Source organism: Balaenoptera borealis (genome assembly GCF_965194805.1).
Source record: "Balaenoptera borealis genome assembly, chromosome: 13".
NCBI lineage: Eukaryota > Metazoa > Chordata > Mammalia > Artiodactyla > Balaenopteridae > Balaenoptera > Balaenoptera borealis.
In genome coordinates, this window is record NC_138870.1 from 75,837,605 (window position 1) to 75,859,293 (window position 21,689).

The window sequence follows — 21,689 nt, forward strand, 5'->3', positions numbered from 1 at the left end:
AGAAATCATAAAGATCAGAGCAGAAATAAATGAAAAAGAAATGAAGAAAACAATTGCAAAGATCAATAAAACTAAAAGCTGGTTCTTTGAGAAGATAAACAAAATTGATAAACCATTGGCCAGACTCATCAAGAAAAAGAGGGAGAGGACTCAAATCAATAATATTAGAAATGAAAAAGGGGAAGTTACAATAGACACTGCAGAAATACAAAGCACCCTAATAGACTACTACAAGAAACTCTATGCCAATAAAATGGACAACCTGGAAGAAATGTACAAATTCTTAGAAAGGTATAACCTTCCAAGACTGAACCAGGAAGAAATAGAAAATATGAACAGACCAATGACAAGTAATGAAATTGAAACTGTGATTAAAAATCTTCCAACAAACAAAAGTCCAGGACCAGACGGCTTCACAGGTGAATTCTATCAAACATTTAGAGAAGAGCCAACACCCATCCTTCTCAAACTCTTCCAAAAAATTGCGGAGGAACACTCCCAAACTCATTCTATGAGGCCACCATCACCCTGATACCAAAACCAGACAAAGATACTACAAAAAAAGAAAATTACAGACCAATATCACTGATGAATACAGATGCAAAAATCCTCAACAAAATACTAGCAAACAGAATCCAACAACACATTAAAAGGATCATACACCATGATCAAGTGGGACTTATCCCAGGGATGCAAGGATTCTTCAATATACGTAAATCAATCAATGTGATACACCATATTAACAAATTGAAGAATAAAAACCATATGATCATCTCAATAGATGCAGAAAAAGCTTTTGACAAAATTCAACACCCATTTATGATAAAAAGTCTCCAGAAAGTGGGTATAGAGGGAACCTACCTCAACATAGTAAAGGCCATATACGACAAACCCACAGCAAACATCATTCTCAATGGTGAAAAACTGAAAGCATTTCCTCTAAGATCAGGAACATGACAAGGATGTCCATTCTCACCACTATTATTCAACATAGTTTTGGAAGTCCTAGCCACGGCAATCAGAGAAGAAAAAGAAATAAAAGGAATACAAATTGGAGGAGAAGAAGTAAAACTGTCACTGTTTGCAGATGACATGATACTATACATAGAGAGTCCTAAAGATGCCACCAGAAAACTACTAGAGCTAATCAATGAATTTGGTAAAGTTGCAGGATACAAAATTAATTCACAGAAATCTCTTGCATTCCTATACACTAATGACGAAAAATCTGAAAGAGAAATTAAGAAAACACTCCCATTTACCATTGCAACAGAAAGAATAAAATACCTAGGAATAAACCTACCTAGGGAGACAAAAGACCTGTATGCATAAAACTCTAAGACACTGATGAAAGAAATTAAAGATGATACCAACAGATGGAGAGATATACCATGTTCTTGGATTGGAAGAATCAATATTGTGAAAATGACTATGCTACCCAAAGCAATCTACAGATTCAATGCCATCCCTATCAAATTACCAATGGCATTTTTTAGGGAACTAGAACAAAAAATCTTAAAATTTGTATGGAGACACACAAGACCCCGAATAGCCAAAGCAGTCCTGAGGGAAAAAAACAGAGCTGGAGGAATCAGACTCCCTGACTTCAGACTATACTACAAAGCTACAGTAATCAAGACAATATGGTACTGGCACAAAAACAGGAACATAGATCAATGGAACAGGATAGAAAGCCCAGAGATAAACCCACGCACCTATGGTCAATTAATCTATGACAAAGGAGGGAAAGATATACAATGGAGAAAAGAGAGTCTCTTCAATAAGTGGTGCTGGGAAAACTGGACAGCAACATGTAAAAGAATGAAATTAGTACACTCCCTAACACCATACACAAAAATGAACTCAAAATGGATTCGAGACCAAAATGTAAGACCAGACACTATAAAACTCTTAGAGGAAAACATAAGAAGAATACTCTTTGACATAAATCACAGCAAGATCTTTTGTGATCCACCTCCTAGAGTAATGGAAATAAAAATAAAAATAAACAAATGGGACCTAATGAAACTTCAAAGCTTTTGCACAGCAAAGGAAACCATAAACAAGACGAATAGACAACCCTCAGAATGGGAGAAAATATTTGCAAATGAATCAATGGACAAAGGATTAATCTCCAAAATATATAAACAGCTCATGCAGCTGAATATTAAAAAAACAAAGAACCCAATCCAAAAATGGGCAGAAGACCTAAATAGTCATTTCTCCAAAGACATACAGATGGCCAAGAAGCACATGAAAAGCTGCTCAACATCACTAATTATTAGAGAAATGCAAATCAAAATTACAATGAGGTATCACCTCACACCAGTTAGAATGGGCATCATCAGAAAATACACAAACAATAAATGCTGGAGAGGGTGTGGACAAAAGGGAACCCTCTTGCCCTGTTGGTGGGAATGTAAATTGATACAGCCACTATGGAGAACAGTATGGAGGTTCCTTAAAAAACTAAAAATAGAATTACCATATGATCCAGCAATCCCTCTACTGGGCATATACTCAGAGAAAACCATAATTCAAAAAGACACATGCACCCCAATATTCATTGCAGCACTATTTACAGTAGCCAGGTCATGGAAGCAACCTAAATGCCCATCGACAGACGAATGGATAAAGAAGATGTGATACACATATACAATGGAATATTATTCAGCCATAAAAAGGAATGAAATTGGGTCATTTGTAGAGACGTGGATGGATCTAGAAACTGTCATACGGAGTGAAGTAAGTCAGAAAGAGAAAAACAAATATCGTATATTAACGCATGTATGTGGAACCTAGAAAAATGGTACAGATGAACCGCTTTGCAGGGCAGAAATTGAGACACAGATGTAGAGAACAAATGTATGGACACCAAGGGGGGAAAGTGGCAGTCGGGGTGGGGTGGTGTGCTGAATTGGGTGATTGGGATTGACATGTATACACTGATGTGTATAAAATTGATGACTAATAAGAATCTGCTGTATAAAAAAAATAAATTAATAAAATTCAAAAATTAAAAAAAAAAGAAACTATGAACAGTAATTTTGCTATTAATATTTTAGCAATAACAAAAACCAAAAAAGACAGATTTAGGTCATAGACCAATTATGTTTCGATTTTATTTGTAGTTTCCCTCTCTGCCCAGATTACTATAAAAGTCATTAACTAAGGGTGTGGATTATAAGTGAAGGTTTTTCTTTTTGTTTTCTCACTGTCCCCTCCCCTGCCCCTCCCATTCTTAAGGTTGGCCTAAAAATAATTCTTCCTAACAGAAACTTTCAACCTGGAATTTATGAATTCACCATATTTTAAAAGCAACATAGATGCAAAATTAAGTTCTATGTGAGATAGTTTTTAAAAATTCAAGAAAATAACCTTGCAAGGAAATATCTTCCACACTGGGCAGTTCAGCTTGATTTTATAATAATATTTTATTAATCTTTTCCTTTAGGAAAATATGTGAGGAAGATTCAAATATGAAAGACAGTTTTACAGAAATGCTCCAAATAGATGTAACTTATTTTGTATAGACACAGGGGAAGAAAAACCTATACAGTATCCCCATGAAAATAAACTTTGCATAGTACTTGTAAAGAACTAATGTAAGAAATCAAATTGTGTTTATTAATAAGCTATCTTTTAAAAAAATTATTTAATGTGAGCATTCTAAATGATAAGAATATTTCTAGGAGATGAGTTGATTCTGACATTTTAAGAAAGCAATGATGAAAAAAATGTAATAGAATGGAAGGATTAGGTTAAAAACAAAGTACAAATATACTCATTCTATGACATTATTGGTCAAATACCACCACCACCACCACCATCATCATTATCCTGTCAACATTTACTGAGCATCTGTGTCCTAGAATGGTTCTTAACACTTTACCTGTAGCAACTCATTTAATCCTCAGAATAACCCTACAAAACAATTGCTATTGCCGGCCTCAATTTACAGATGAATAAACCAAGGCACATAAAGGATCAGTAACTGCCAGTCACACAGCCAGGAAGATGTGAACTAGGCAGTCTGGTTCCAGAGCCAAATCTCTCAGCCACTCTGTTTAAGTCTCTGACAGAAAGGAAAGTTTCTTTTACTGGCCAAAGTACAGCACAGGAAGTTCTGTGTGGCTTGTGTAACCACAGAAAGTTCTAAAGTGGAGAAAAACCACAGGCAATGCTCTTAGGAGGCTATATGGCTGGGCTCTGCCTGATAGGCTAACCACTAGACAATCCTTTAACAAAAATCTGTGTGTCTGCTGCCATACCTGATCAGTGTCCTTGAGGAGTTTATGGGGAAGATAGTCATTCATTGGCTCATTCGAATATTTACTGAGCACCTGCCAGAACCAGGCACTGGGCACTGGCCTGGGTACTAGGAATACCACAGTGAAGGAGACTGCTAAGACCCCTACTCTCATGAGGCTTTCATACTAGGAAGGAGGGAGGGCACACAAATAATATAACTTTAGATAACGGTAAGAACAGAGTTGGTAACAAAAAGGTGCCAATTAGTTACCAGAAGCTCCACAGAAGAAACAGGATTTTAAAGAAACTTGTGAATCAGGAAAAGAAGGTATCTTGACCAGCCAGAAATTCATCCTGAGCAGGAGGGGCCATAGCCTGGGAGAAATTTCCCCAGCACTAGAGAAATGAAGGGAATGTGAACCTCAGATAAGTAAGGAGTGGAGGAGTCGACTGGGATGAAAGAAGGCGGTGCCTGAGGGGGGCGTTTCTACCTCCCCCCTCTGCACGACCAAAGCGGGGCTCGGGGTTAGGGCCTCTCACTTGCTCTGGACACTGTGTATAATCCCCGCATAAACTCTCTGTCAGCTCTTTTCGCCTTTGGAGGGGTTGAAAGTGAGTATGGCGGTTTGTATCTTCTCCTCCCTTTTATTTTTAATTAGATACATCAGAAATAGGTTCGCGCCAACAAAACAGGCTTCTCTTTGCCCTGACTTTGATCAGGAAAGGATAGTCCTTTTTTGGTCAGGGCTCAAACAACATCTAATGGGGTTATTAATTTGAAGAATTAAGAGAATACAAAATTTCTATCAAGACATTAAAAAAATTTCTAACACAACACTCTAATTCAGTACCACCTAACCACCTTTTAAAACTTCCAGCAAGTGTGTCAAGAAGACGGATGTCACATTAGTCAACAGTGACTAATGGGTCAGCAGACGTGAGCTGTCTGTAAGGCATCTGAGAAGTTAACTGCTTCCTATTCAAGCCTGTAAAATGCACTGGTACTCTTTGGAGAAAATGAGGGAATTCTTGAACTTTTTTCTAGAAAAACTGGTTCACATGTCCTTGAGAGTAGCCCAAGTTATGTAACAGGAGTTCTTTAACTTTGAATCTATGGAGTTCCTGAAACTATATATAAAATTATATGTCCATAAGCACAGTCACTGAGTTATTCGTTCATTAGCGAGCCAAACAGGTCCATGAACCCTGAGAAGTTTTAAAGTGCTTTCATAAGAAATCAAAACTTTCATTTGGCTATTTCTTATCATTAGAGTAAACCGTCTATAAAAACACAATATATACATGCATGTATCGAATCACCACATTGTACACCTTACGCTTATACAAGGCTATATGTCAATTATATCTTAATAAAGCTGGTGGGGGAGGAACAAGGGCACACAGCCCCTGCCAGACACTCAGCTGCATGGAGGAAGGGCTAAGCCTTCTGAGATGAGAGCTTGTGACTCAACCGTCAGCCCTCCAAACAGGAGGAGGACACAGAAGACTAATTTGGGGGTTAGATACGCCACATTTAGGAACTGGATATCATCCCTGAGGACCAACCTGGACTCCAGCGGCTGAAGGATATCTATTTAGCATCCAATGTCAGCCACACTCACCAGCTCCAACTCTGGGGGCGGGGGTAGGGTGAAAAAAAGAAAAGAAATTAAAAATACGGGAGGATAGAAAGGGAATAGTGGGAGAGAAGGAAAGAATGAAGGAAATACAGAAAGAAAAATATTCTCCAAAAAAAAAACAAAAACAACCAACCCTACATTTCTGGCCCTCAGGGCTCTGAGACCAGAGTAGGCACTGTTTCATGTCCCTTAAGAAACAAATCATTAGTAAGTGGTACTCTGAAGCCAGCAGCTATTCAACAGGAGGGGAAAGCAGTAAAAAGCAGTGAAAATAAGACTGCCCAGTCAGTACAGAGTCCTGAATTCTAAAGCCAATTTTGCAACTGCCCAGCTATGTAACCTTGTGAAACTCATAACCACTCTGGCCACCATTTTCTATTTGGATAATGAGAAATTCTGGATTGCATTCAGGCCTAAAACTTCCATAGACTCATTAAAAAAAAAAAAAAAAAAAAATTGGCAGTCTCAGAGTTTGCTTTGATGGGATTTTGGGTTTACATAGTGAAGCTGGAGTTCAAGGCAATAAGCAGAACGGTTATGCTTTTTAAGGGTTGGTCAGCATTAGAGGAGAAACCGTCTGTTGATCGCAGTAACAGGATTCATTCCTGTAACTGCTGAGAGACAAAAAGCAGACGAAAGAGACATAAGAAGATTTAAGTATGCCATGAAACATGCTAATTATTGCTGGGTCATTTACCATTTACACGCCCAGACTCCTCTCCCGGGATTTCCACCCATAAGTACAACTGCCTACTAAGCGTTTCCTCTTGGATATCCTGCAGGCACCTCTGACTCTGAACTTGTCCCAATCTGAACTCATTATCTTCTTCCCCGAACTGCTCCTCCAGCGTTCCTTTTCTCAGTAAGTGGTTTCTCAAGACAGAAACCTAGGAGTCAAGCTTGATTCCTTTCTCCTCCACTTGCTGCCACATTCCAATCCATTATCAGGCCCTGCTGACATTCCATTCTCCACAATCAATAAAATTGATCTTTAAATCTTAAATAAATTTTTTCTGATTAAAACCTTTCGGTGGTTTCACATTTCCCTTGGGAAAAAGTGACACACCACTGCTTCCCGGGTCCTCCAGGATCTGCCCTCCTGTCTCTTCATCTCCATCACCTTACTCTTCCTGGCACCACACCCCTCTTCTCTCGGGTCTTTCTCTTGCCTCAGGTGTTCCCTCACATGCTGTTCCCTTTGCTTCAAACACCGCTCCCTACTCTTTATCTAGTTTTAAATACCTAAGGGGATTTTACTCATCCTTCAAGTCTCTGCTCAGGGTCACTTCCTCAGGAAAAGCTTTCCTGAACTCCTCCCCCCAGTAGGTCTGCTCTCCAGTATGCATCTTAGAGTAGCTCACAGTCACACTTACAACCAATTATTCTTTTTGCTTCCCTAAGAGAATGTAAACTCCAAGAAGAGAGAAACAACATCTGTCTTATTCACTCACTGCTGTATTCCCCAGGCACAGTATATGGTACTGAGTAGGTCCTCAGTAAATATGTAGGGCATTAAAAAACTTTTCAAGGGGATTTTCATCAGCCAATGAAAGCTGATGTTTAAAATCTTTGCAATTATTTGCACAACATAAACGTACTTAATGCCATTGAACTGTATATCTGAAAGTGGTTAAATGGTAAATTTTATATTATATGTAGTTTACTGCAATAAAGAAAAATCCTTGCAATTCAGATGATCAAAGATCACTTGTAACACTACCAAACACTGAAAACTAAGGTCAGATATTCCCCCTAAAATTAATGCTAGAAAAACAAAGTTAGAAAAGTCGTTCATTAGCCGCTACTTTTTTTTGCCTGAGGACACCTAAAGAAACATAAGTTATCCCACAACACACATTATTTTTTAAAATACAGGATTATAACAATTTGAACTTTTAGCAAAATTCATCTGCCACTAAAAATAAATATTTCTCAACCCGCATATGTAGATATTTCAAACGATACATGTTTTCTTCATTACTCGTTAAAGACAAATTGCTTGTTTAAAAAAACTGGGAAATATAGTAAGTGAGAAAAGCCCACAGTGCCATCACCCAAACAAAATCATGTAATATTTTTTTTTTTTTTAAGATTTATTTATTTTATTGATTGATTGCTATGTTGGGTCTTCATTTCTGTGCGAGGGCTTTCTCTAGTTGCGGCAAGCGGGGGCCACTCTTCATCGCAGTGCGCAGGCCTCTCACTATCGCGGCCTCTCTTGTTGCGGAGCACAGGCTCCAGACGCGCAGGCTCAGCAGTTGTGGCTCACGGGCCCAGCCGCTCCGCGGCATGTGGGATCTTCCCAGACCAGGGCCCGAACTCGTGTCCCCTGCATTGGCAGGCAGACTCTCAACCACTGCGCCACCAGGGAAGCCCAAAATCATGTAATATTTTATGTACGTAGGTACTTTATCTTTTGTTCATGTACAGACCTTTTCTATTATAATCATGAGTTCTGAATTTTGCCCTTCTTACCCCACACATAAACATGTTTTTATGCCACTACTTACATATATTCTCCTTTTAATGGGTAAATAATAATCTAAATTTTTTTAACCAGTTTTCTTTATTTGCAAAACTTGGTTATTTCCAGTTTCTCATCATTATAAATTACACTGAAAGCAATATCTTTAAATACAAAGCTTTTTCCTTTAAATACAAGAGTATTTATTTAGGATAGATTTACAGTTGTGGACTCACTGCAACAAAGACTCCTGATATATTTTGCAAATTGATTTCTAAAAAGACTAGAGTAATTTATATTTTTAAAGCATGACTATATCTCCCAATAGATGACATATCTTAAAAATATGAAATATTTCTGTGAATCAAGATGTATGATCATAAACAATAGTTAGTCCAGAAAACATAGCTACTCATCTCTTCTTACACTAATGGGCACCATCTCTGTGCCACATGGAGTAGGTCTGGACTCCAGGGACAAACTCATAATAAGTACTAGGCCCAGAGAGACACAGAATTTTAATTACTTAAGTCCATGGCACATTTAAAATTCAAATTCTTAAGGGAGAAATAATTGCTCTGTTGACCCTCTACATTCATTTAAATATGCTGTCCATGCATTGGAAGGAAAAGCAGTATCACTTAGACTATTTTTAATGTTTAGTTGTTTAATTCATCTACAATTTTTGTAAATGTGTGGTGTGCAATATAGATCTGACTTTAAATTTTTCCAAATAGAAACATAATTATCTTAACTACATCTAAACAACTATTTTAATATATTAAATAACTATTTAATATTATCTTTTTTTAACATCTTTACTGAAGTATAATTGCTTTTACATTGTTGTGTTAGTTTCTGCCGTATAACAAAGTGAATCAGCTATACATATACCTATATCCCCATATCCCCTCCCTCCTGCATCTCCCTCCCACCCTCCCTATCCCACCTTTCTAGGTGGACACAAAGCACCGAGATGATCTCCCTGGGCTATGCGGCTGCTTCCCATTAGCTACCTGTTTTACGTTTCGTAGTGTATATATGTCCGTGCCATTCTCTCACTTCATCCCAGCTTACCCTTCCCCCTCCCCATGTCCTCAAGTCCATTCTCTACGTCTGCATCTTTATTCCTGTCCTGCCCCTAGGTTCTTGAGAACCATTTTTCTTTAGATTCCATATATATGTGTTAGCATACAGTATTTGTTTTTCTCTTTCTGACTCACTTCACTCTGTATGACAGACTCTTGGTCCATCCACCTCACTACAAATAATTCAATTTCGTTTCTTTTTATGGCTGAGTGATATTCCATTGTATATATGTGTCACACCTTCTTTATCCATTCATCTGTCGATGGACACTTAGGTTGCTTCCATGTCCTGGCTATTGTAAATAGAGCTTAATAACTCTTTAATATTAACATTTTAAATAACTATTCATCCATTTCCCCACTGATTAGAAATGCCATATTTATCAGAAAACATATATGGATCTGCATCTGAGCTTTCTATAACCTATTTTGCTAACGTGGTACTATGATCACCACACTTTAATTTCTATAGCTCTATACTGTGTTCTGAGAGCTGGTTAAACAAGTTTCTTCCAATTTTTTCTGGTCATTATTTTCTTGGCTATTCTCACACATTTAACTCATCCGTACAAATTTTGAAACTGGCTTGGCAGTTTCCACTAAATTCCTTCGGCAAAAACTTCACATTCTGGATAGGAGCAGTAATGATTATCAGACTTACTTCCCTACCATAAACAATCATACAACTCAGCAAAATACATGAAACAATTGTTTGTAGGCACTGGACAAGAGACAGCACAGGGCTGTGAAACTTGAGAGATAGAAAACAAATGAGATAAACACAACATCCATCCCAGATTTCTACCCAGGAGCATTTTCAGGCATGGCATAAGGACGCAGAGTCCAAGGAAACAGCTGCAATCTCACTGGGCAGAGGAAATAGCAATTAGAATTCAGAACTGCTAAAGGGCTGGAATTCTGAGGGCAGGGTAGGTGAGAGGACCTGTGAAGAGCAGAAATCCCCCAAAATCTGCCTAGGCATCTCACTGAGTCTCTGGTCAAATACAAACCTGATAATGCACAGGACAAGAAGACTCGGCAGAGAACAACGGAGACTGTGAGCCAAACAAAGATTCCTGAGGTTACACAGTACTGAGAGATGTTCAAGTTCTGAACCGATTTGGCTGAACACTCCAGGCATTCAGCTGAGGCCCTAGAAAGTCCACTAGTACTATAGCCCAAGAGTAAAGGCCACTCTGGATCCACCCTAAAAAGTCTAAATCCAACACAATCTAGCCAGGCCAGCAGAAAGTTAATTGTTTACCAAAACAAAACTCAACACTTTTTAGAAGATGATAGAGTAACTCATACTCTCAAACACTGAGCAATGATTGTGCATACAACAAAAAACTTAAAAAATACAAAGAAGCAAAAAATTTTGATCAAGATATGACATACATGTTAGAATGAACAGACAAGGACTTTAAAACTGTTATTATAAATATGTTCAAGGATTTAAAAGAAAAGATGGGCATAATGAGCAAACAAATGGAAAATCTCATCAGAGAAATGGATAAGCTTACAATAGATTGGACAGTGCAGGGAAAAAAATACCATGGAACTTGAAAACAGGCCAATAGAAACTATGCAAACTGAAGCACAAAGAGAACAGAAGTTTGAGAAAATGAACAAAGCCTCAATAAATGATGGGACAATATCAAGTGGTCAAACGTGAATTTGGAGTTCCAGAAAAAGATGAGAAAAAAATTAGGGCAGAGAAATAATATATGAAGAAAAGACAAAAATTTTCTAAATATGATGAAAAAAGATCAATCCACAGATCCACACAGTTCAATGAACCACAAGAAAAATATATAAAACCATACCCAGGTTCATCATGGTCAAATCACTAAAAACAAAAGATTAAGCAAAAAAAAAATCTTAGAGCAGCAGAGAAAAAAAAGACACATTACATACAGGGGAATAATGATAAAAATGACTGTTGCTTTCACTTTAAAAAAAAAATGCAAACCAGAAGACAATGGAATGATATCTTTAAAGTGCTGAAAGAAAAGTTATCCACTGAAATAAAATTCTACATCTCAGCAAAAATATCCTTTAAAAAGGATAAACAAAAAGCTGAGAGAATTCATCACTAGGAGTCCTGGGATACAAGAAACAGTAAATGAAGTTTTTTAGGGTGAAGGGAAATGATATTAGATGGAAACTTGGATCTACACAAAGGAAAAGAGTGCAGGAAAAGGTAAATATAAAAGCCTTTTTTGTTTCTTTAGAAGAAAATGGTTGCTTAATGTATTATGGGTATATATGATATGTAGAAGTAAAACTGTCAAGAGGTGGGTGAATGGAGATGTATTTTTTTAAGTTCTAACATTAGAACTTTTATAAGTTCTAACATTATATATAGAATGGCATAAAATTAATTCTAGACTATGATATGCTAAGGTTACCACTAAACAAAAATATAAGACCAAAAGTAAAGCTAAAAAGACAATAGAGGAACTTCCCTGGTGGCACGGTGGATAAGACTCCATGCTCCCAATGCAGGGGGCCCAGGTTCGGTCCCTGGTGAGGGAACTAGAGCCCACATGCATGCCACAACTAAGGAGCCCATGAACCGCAACTACGGAGCCCGCCTGCCACAACTAAGACCCCAGGCAGCCAAATAAATAAAGATTTTAAATAGATAAATAAATAAATAAATAAAAAGACAATAGAGGAGATAAAACGGGATACTAAGAAATACTTGATTGATCCAAAAGAAAGGAGTAAAAAGAAATAAACAAATGAGACAAATAGAAAACAAAGAGCAAGATGGTAGTGTTAAAATAAATTTAATCATAGGACTAGTTACATAAATTTAAGTGGACTAAGCACTCCAATTAAAAGGCAGAGATTTTCAGACACAAGCACTTAAAAATAAAGTTACCCTCTATAGTTAAGTACATAAAATGCATTCAAAGGTTAATAGTAGTTACCCATAGTAGCAACCCCAAACACTATGTGCAAATGTGTGAAATGACTTTGGAACACAACCTAAAGGTGACTCCAGTAGAATCCCAAGGAGAAAAGGCCGGAATGTGAGGGTAGTTAATAGCTGACATTATTTACATTCATTAACTTGTTCAGTTTTCAGGATGACTCTCTGAGGAAGGTACCCCTTTGTAACCATTTTATAAGGGAGCAGACTAAGGCCCAGAGGAGTTATGTCATGTTTGCAGGATCCCATGCTAGTGAAACCAATCAGCTCTACTGCACCGCCTAAACGATACTACGTCAACAGAGAGGAGGTGCCCAGGAGCCACCCGAGGCAAGAGCAAGAGCAATCATCCATCAGGGTGTCTCCAGCCTGGCCCAGGGAAGAGAGTACCTGACCAGCAGAACCGATCGTGCAGCTTCCTTGGCAGGTACGTACATGTGGAGGAGATAAGCCCATCTCACTACCCTAACCTGAAAAAACTATCCATCAAGATTTTTTTCAACAAACTTTCTTGCCTTAGTTCCAGGGCCCACTGAGCCCTTATTCTGACTTTGTTGACAGAGGAAGAAGGCCCTGACTGAGGCATGCAAATGCCCTAGCCCCTCTGAAAGTTAGCGTTGTCACTGTAAATAAATTGTAAATTTGGCTTCTGTTTCAGACTCTCCTCCATTTATTAAGCCTGACTTAGTTCCCCCTGAGCCTTCTCACCTCGGGCCAAAACAGAACTTCTGATCCTTCAGACATTTAGAAGAAAGTCCTAGACTAGAACGACCCCATCAAGGCAAAGCTCTCACAGGAAGCTGCACAAACACTGAGAGGCCGGGCCTGAGTGGTCAGTTAGGCCCTCCCAACTCTCTTGGTCTCCATCTGCATTAAGAGGAGCCAAGAAAAAGAATGATAATAAATGTGTGAGAAAGAACTCATGTTGTCGAGCACATATATGGAAAGCTGGCCAAAAGATGAAATCTTTATTCATTAAATTTAGCCAAATTTGTTATCAAAGAACATTCCTCCAGAGAGGCCTCTGCAGAATTCCACAGGAATCACTCACTCCAAATAGTAAGAAAACAACTGATTGAAAAATAAATAAATAAATAAATAAATAAGTAAGTAAGTAAGTAAGTAAGTAAATCCCTCAGATCCACAAGGTACCAGCAAAATAAAGGCATTCCATTAAGACTAGGTGTGCAGAGTATAAAAATTATCAATTTGATCAAAAATAAAACAAAACGAAAAAGTAGTGAAGCCACATAAATATTCCTCATGCATAACATGCATGTATAGTACTCCTGAACTTGGTATAAAAAAATCCACAAAAATGACTCTTCCCTGAAGAAGCCCATGAAAACTCCCACCAAAGCCACCTGCACATTAGCGGTCAACCTTTCATTGATTCATTCAATCCACATTTTTACACAACTCCTCTGAGCCTTCCTCACCCTATAACTAACACTCTGCAGTGTCTCTCACACTGTACCTGGCTCTAAATTGAACACTCTCCCCTGATACCCACCTTATTAGTAGCCCCACTTCAGTCCATGTCACCTTAATAGAGCTGCCTTCCCTGGCCACCATATGTAGAAGAGCACCTCCCATCCCCGTCACTCTCTGTCCTGTTACCCTACAGCACTTTTCTGCAGAGCACATATCACTAGTATATTTGGTTACTGTCTGTCTCCTTTTGATAGAAGGAGTTCCGTGACAGTAGGAATTTTGTCTGTTTTACTTTCTGCGGTATTTACAGAATTTAGAATGGTCCCTGGCATGAGAATACACAATGAATAAAATACTTGTAATTCAAAGTCTCATAGGGAAGTGAGGCCTAAACTGGCAAACAGACCTCATTAACAGGGTAATGTGGTGGCATAAAGGAATCATAACAGGCTCCGCCTGGGAGGGTCGGAAACACTTCTTAGAGGAAGAGATGCAAAGCAGGCTGGTGAAGGGAGGGTGGAATTGGGGGCATATCCAGGTATGGCAGGCAACATGTGAAGGGGCACAGAACATAACAGAGCATCGCAGACTTGGGGAACCTTGTGTAGCTGCAATAAGGTGAATGGTGAAAAGGAAAGAAAGGCGAGCTTGTAACAGGAAGGCAGAGCAGATATGTCAGGACAAGTGTGCCCGGACAGCAGTGACCGAGTGGCTTTAACCTGAGGAAGAGCACAGTCAGATTTGCATTTCACAGAAGTCTCTTTGGAGGCAGTAGGGGAAGGAGGGAATAAGTGCCAATCTGGAGTCATGGAAAACATTTAGGAGTTTATTGCAAAAGTCTCCACAAGGGATAATGATGCTGAAAACTAAGGCCGTGTTGGGGATGGAGATAAAACAGGAATCACGAGTGCACATGACTGGATGCAAGGATCAATCCCACTTTTCCAAAACTCTCCTTCACTATCACTTCCTATGGAAAGTGCCTTTTAAAAAAAAGAGTGAAAAGAAATATTTTAAGGCTCAGGTCTCTGTCTCCCTCTCCGGCCCCTCCCCACCCACACTAATAATTCCAGGCATGGCTGTACCCAGAAACCACACCATGTAATCAGACAACAATTTCTGTCTTCCTCTCACAGCTCCACTCTCCTCTGAAAGAACCAGCATCATTCTTAGGTCAGTATTTTGGGCACGGCGTCCCTCAGCAGTTCAGGTTTAAATAAGCCTCAAGATAGCAATCCCACAACAAAGGCCTACAGTTCTAACAAGGCTCACTCTCTCCTGTAGGAAGGCGGATGCTCTGTCCCGGATGGCAAACCTGAGCTGAGCCTCCTGCTGGACCAGAGACAGGGCCACCACAGCACATAGAGGGACCGTCGGGGAGGGCTGGTTCCTCAGGGAAAATGTGGGCACTACTACCAGAAAACGGGGAATGATGCTAGGCAAAGTGCAAAGTTCCACCATGGCTTCCTTCTCTTGATTTAAGGAAAAACAACATTTTCAAAGGCTCCCCCCACTCCCCGAGTTTCACCCTAGCCGATGGCGCTCAGCTGGAGGAATGGCAGCCCTGCCGCGTCACTCAATCCCAGACGCTGTCAACTTGTATTTCTCATCCTCGCAACAGTCCACTTGAAGGAGCCTCAACACCCTCACTTTCCACAGAGGCAGAGAGCCGTGAACTGAAACATGCCCGAGGGTAACAAGGTGCCACATGTGGGCACAGGAATCTTGGACTATCTCATGCCAACCCTCTAAACGCAAAGTCATGGCAGTAGGATAGACCAATTAATAAAGAAGAGCTCAGATCATGCTTCTTCCAGATTCCAAGCTCTCTGGTGTCTCCGTATCACCTGTAGGATGAAGTCCAAAGTCTTTTCACATCATCCAGGACCCTGAGCCTTTCCGTCTCCTCCTCCACCTCACCCCACCTCATTTCCTGAGCATGGCCACAGCTGACTAGTTGACAGAGCAGCACACTCTCTCAGCCACGGCGCTCGCTCCCGCTGATTCCCTCTGGGAGGTCTGCCACCCGCTTCCCGGCCGATGATTCGCCACTCCCTCATCTTCTCCTCCCCCCTGCCCCCCCAACCCAGTTAGGGGCCCACAATGTCTCTTTTGACTTTTCCTCACACAAGCCTAGTTCAGTGCTCCACTCGCACACTCCCTCCTCATGTATATCATTTTCCCAAAGGACACACCCTTTTATAATTATTTATATCTTTTTTCTTTCCCTTGAATTATAAAAGCTCCTTGAGGCTAAGATGGTGTCTTTCATCTCTCCATACTTTACACCCAGCACAGATGTGTGGCTCGTATCGGGGGCTATGCTTATTAAAGGAATGTTTTGATGACGAAAATTTCACATTACTGGCGATCTTTCAACCTTTCATAAGTTCTATCTTACATTAGCGTTACCTTTTTTTCTTTTTAACATTTATATTATACATAGATAATTCAATACAAGAGCAAGGAATAAAGTATTTCCTAGAATCTACTCCAGGAAAAATTTTCTCTTATCTGAACAACTTGATAGGATTCCTTCCTGTTATTAGAAAATGAAAATATGTCAGCCTCCATCATTCCATTAATACCTGGGCTTCAGGAAACTCAGCCTACACCTCATGCCAAAACTGCACTAACCCAGGTTACGTGGTTCTAGATAGAACTGTCTCTCCGTTCCCTCCAGTGACTGATGTATACATAGGTATGTCAGTTATTATAAACCACTTTAAATTCTTTTTGAAAGGAAACAGAGATACATAGGTCACAGTGGATAAAAAATAGCTTTTATTATTAGTCAGAATACAGAGGACACATTCTGTCTTGATTAGTTAAATCAATATTCAGTGCTTTTGCTTATGTTGAGCTCCCTGATGAAAGTAACAGAAATCAGTCTCTTTACCGAACATATCCAGAGTTGGCACATAGTGGGAGCTAAATGACCCTTCCTAGTACCCGGCCCTGCCACCTATACCTCTGCTCTCCAGGCCCCAACCACTAGATAATAGATCTCTGCCTCCTCTTATTTACAACATCATTTCATAAATAAATACAAATGATTTGACCAGCCTCTTGGGACCATAACACGTGCCACCTCCTTAGGTGGGGAAAAATTATCAATTCAGGTTACATAATACATGTAAAAATTAAATAAGAATGAGATGTCCAATGATGGTGATGGGGATGATGGCTAAGATTTATCTACTGATTAGTATGTGGGCTTTTAAATTTACTCATTTAAATACCATGATAACCTAGGCGGCAGGTTACTATTATCATCCTAATTTTACAGATAAGAAAACTGAGGCATGAGAAATCAGATAATTTCCCCAAAGGTCATACCGCTAGTAAGTGGTGGGGCTGGGATTTGAATCCATATATTTGTAACCACACAGATATATGGCATATATAGAAAATAATACTAAGATGGCCAGAGCCAAAAGTAGCTAAGCCCTTTAGAAGGAAAAAAAAAAACAAAAACTATTGACTAAAAGTATGATCTTCTATCATTTTTTAGTCTGCTTAGACTCATTACCATAAATTATAATCAACGCCTCCTGGGCAATAATGCCCCCCAGAGAGCATAACAAGGGTTAAGAGTTTGGACTGTAAGGCAAGACAGAGAGAGCTGGGCTCATATGTTCATTCCACCACATCCTAGTTGGGGACACCTGGCATGTATGTCATATGGTGGGCACAAATCCAGGTGACCACAGGGTTCACAGTTTCCCCCACTGATTACCTCTGTACCAGCCCCCTTCTTGTGAGAACTCTCCTCTCTCTGCATCACCAGAGAACATGGTTGGTATGACCCCTCCTCCCCAGCCAGGGTAGCTTGTCTCAGTTGGGTGCCTGGATAAATTTGAACAATCACAGTGTCTCACTGCCTGGTGAAGGGATGGGTACGGGGTCCTAGCTGGGCCAGAGTCACCCCTGGGTACTTTTCTAACTGGAGCTGGGAGAAGCTTTTCCTCTCAAAGCTTAGAGTTTCCTCTCAAAGCTTAGGGTTTCTCAGAGAGTAAAGCTGGCACGTAGAGAGGCCTAGAGAGAGCTAACAGCATTGGAGTCTCTCGTTCTGGTCTCTCCTTCCAACTCCAAGGTTATCAAACAGCCAACAAAACCACCTTGAGAAGTGAAAAAGAATGGGTTTCTGTCACTTTCAGCTAGATGAGCTCTAACTCTAAGTCTGAAACTTAGTTTCCTCATCTGTAAAATGGGGAATTTAGAACAACAGCCCTTTCCTCCCTCCCTGGCCAGTTCCGATGGGGAAAGGAGATACGGATTTTAAGTACTGTAGCATTGTGTCTTAGGAATAGAGGGCTCCGCGGCTGTTAGCAGACCTTAATAACACAACAGCACTTGTCCCAACAGACTGTTGCCAAAGATATTGGAGTCATTCTTGGTTTCTCTCTTTCTCGTCACATCCAACATGACAGCAAGTACTTTTGGTTGTAACTTCAAACTACAGCTGACCCTTGAGCAACACGGGGGTTGGGGCACCAACGCTCCAGAGTCAAAAATCCATGTGTAACTTAGTTTGCCCTTGGAATCCAAGGTTCCTCCGTATTCACGGTTCCACAACTGTGGATTCAACCAACCTCGGTTTGTGAAGTACACTAGTATTTATCGACACTATTGAAAAAAATGCATGTATAAGTGGACCCCTGCAGCTCAAACCTGTGTTGTTCAAGGGTCAACTGGATAGATTATCTAAAATCCAACCACTTCTCGAAATCTCCACGGCCACTACCCTGGACCAAACCAGCATGAGAACCACTGCAACAGCCTGCACCTCCGGGCCCTGCCCTGACTTCTGACAGTCTACTCTCCACACAGTGGTCAGAGGGGTCCCAGTAAGCTGTAAGTCAGAGAGACGAACACGCTCCAATGGCGCATCTACTCAGCGTGCCCGTCAGGGCTGTTCCCCGGCTTCCCCACACTCTTGGCCACCCCTGCCTTCTTGTCCTCACACAGCCACCCAGCTCCCGCCTGAGGGCCTTCACTCCTGCTTCCTCCACGCGGACTTTCCTTTCCCAAACATCTTCAACCCTCACTCCCTGCCCTCCCTCTGCTCAAAGGCCACCCTCTCTGGGAGCAGTCGCTGAACACCCTGTTTAAACTGGCAGCCCCCCTTCCCATCTAGCTCTGTTTTTCTCCGTAGCACTTACCACCATCTGACCTACCATATCTAGTTTCCTGTTTGTTTATTGTCTGTCTCCCCTCCCCAGAATATAAGCTTCATGAGAGCAGCGGTTTTTGACCATTTTGTTTACTGTTGTTCCTGGCACATAGCAAGCACACAATAAATATTTGCTGAATGAATGAACAAATGAATGAATGAATGAATGAATTTGCCCTCAATCTCCTTTTCTGGGAGTTGGGGGGGTAAAACATGGACTACAGCGGGAAAAAAAAATGTGGAAACCTTACTGTGAAACTTTGCACTTACTTGGCACAGCGAACCCAGTGTGTGTGTCGGTACAAAGAATATAAGAAGCGCTGGCGATACATGTTCCATACTTTGATAGATTTGTCTTCAGAAGCTGTAGCAAGAAACTGGCCATCGGCTGAAAAGTCCACACTTCTAACTGGAGCTGTGTGAGCTTTAAATTCAGAGGATTTCCCTCTCCTGGAGACAAACAGTTTAATATTTATAACATTTGATTTAATTATCAGTATACAGACTTTGAAACATATAAAACAGTTTGTTGTAAAAACTGACAGAAGTGTGAAAAGGCTGTGTTGTACTGTACTCTTCATCGACACTGTTCCAAGCTGGTTCTGTTAGTTAAAGTCACAGCTGACACTAAACAAGTGAGAACCTAGCGGTCCCCACCCTGAAATGCATTTGCTGACTTTGCTTTAATTGGAAGCTACAGAATAATATTTTGAACAAATCTCTACCATGCATTTTAAGTTCTTGTTGTTCCTCTAGAGAGAGCAACATACAGTTTAAATAAACTGCAACCTAGAAAACCGAAGATTCATTAAGTGAAGAGCTCTAAGGTAGGGTTTTCAAACTGGGCTCACGTGGAAATTGTGCGGAATGGCAGTCCGGCTTGGGAAGGAGGAGATGTCCCCCGTGTCACTTGCCGCTATACAGAATGTCCCTGGGTGATCTGACTTTCCTGCTTTCACCCACCAGCAATGCGAATGAGATCCTGAGGTGTACCTAAGGCCTTGCTCGCCCCTGAGCCCAATCTTACATTCACAAGCAAAACAAAAGATAAATGGTAATAACATATTGACCCTTCAGTTCTCAACACCTTGAAATTTCAGATACTTTTTTTTTTTCTTGGCTAGGGTGGAAAAAAGAGAATAGGGAAAAAAGATGGAGAAAATAATGTGTGGCATTTAAGGAGAAGCAGCAGGAAAAATGCTGACATAATTAGGGGGAGGCTAGTAGACAGCGCTGGAGTTAAATGGTGACATTTGGGAAATGCTACTTTGTGTCAGCGTTTCCAAGTTCCCAAGATACTTTCACTTTATACTACACTTAGACTTAGCAATTTTTCCATTCAGAAAGTCATATTTATACAGGTGATGCCTTATGGGAAAAATCACCACAAGTGTTTGAAGAAGATCAGGCAGCAGAATTTGCAGAAGCCTGGAAGTTACACTCAGGTCCTCCCCCTCCTCCCCAACATCCAACAGGTCAGCAAACCTATTTAGTGATAGTGAGATTGCTACCACCTCCTAAATATCTTTTGAATCCCTCCTCTTCTTTCCATCCCAGCTATGCTTGCATTAAGGTAGATATACATATCCTCAATATCCTTCACCTAGATTACTGCAAAAGCCTCTTAACTGGTCTCCCTGTTCTAATCTTCTATCTCCCTCCAGTCACCTACATACTGTGCTTACAGCCTTGCTAAATGTATAATTCTAAGCGTGTAAATCCCAGTGTAAATGTGTCACGGGCTGCTCTCCAAGAAAAAGTACAATGCCCAAGCTCTTTGGCGAGACATCCTGCCACTGCACTGACCTTTGTACTCTTACGACAGTCTCACTGCTTCAAACACACCTCTGGCTTTGTACTTACAGCTTTCTTAGCCTGACTACTTTCCCCTACCAGCAAAGCCCCCTTGACCAACCCAGACAGGCTTAATTGTTCCCTTTCTATTATATCTATTTTGCTTATTACATTATACAGTAATTTTTGTTTTAAAATAGTCCTGTTTCTCTCCTATTAGGCAGTAATTTTTTGAGGACAGGAAAGATGACTTATTCATCTCTGAAAGACCAGCATCTAGCACAATGTCAGGCACGGAAAAAGAACTCAGTACATTTTGTTGAATTCTGCTGGGAAGAGTCAATACTTAATGGTTCTTAGATCCATCCTGGCTTTCCCTTCCCGTGGCCTGTAGAAGGCAGAGGTGACTTTGTCATAAATCTCCATCACCTGATGTATGACAAACCAAGAATAATTAAAATCAATATTTAAAAAAAAACAGGAGGGAGCATTCAGGGACTAGTTCAGTGAGGTTTCAAGGGAAAGTTCTCTGAGTAGGAGTCAGGAGTACAGTATGGCCTGATTTTAAGTATAAGCCCTAGAGAAAACAAAGAAAAGACTTGGCATCTGCTATGACCAGGAAGCCAAGAGACAGTTGGTATCATCGAAGTCTGCCCTGATCTTTATTCTGCACTCCGTACTGCAGGAGGCTTTCCTGCTTGCATTCTTTCTAAAAGCCGCTCCTCTCGGCTATAGGCTGGCCCAACTGCCAGATGCAGATCCGGTCTCAACAGGAAGCATATAGGAAACCGAGATAAGAGTGCCTAGTGTTTGTTGTGCTGGTGCTTAACTGGTTTCTAGTTCCTCACGTGGCCTTAACACAGACTTTCCACCTCCCACACATTTACCTGCCCTTTCTGCC

The 21,689-nt window shown here is 40.4% G+C and overlaps 1 protein-coding gene across 4 annotated transcripts in view; it reads right to left on the reverse strand.

Annotated features, from left to right (window-relative positions):
• The window catches only part of POC1B (POC1 centriolar protein B), a 147,748-nt gene that overhangs the window by 102,351 nt on the left and 23,708 nt on the right, over nt 1-21,689 (reverse strand). For all 4 annotated transcript variants that reach the window (XM_082351813.1, XM_082351812.1, XM_082351811.1 and 1 more), the window contains exon 4: nt 19,265-19,444. In XM_082351813.1, coding sequence (XP_082207939.1) covers nt 19,265-19,444 — 180 coding nt within the window. The remainder of the gene's footprint in view (nt 1-19,264; nt 19,445-21,689) is intronic.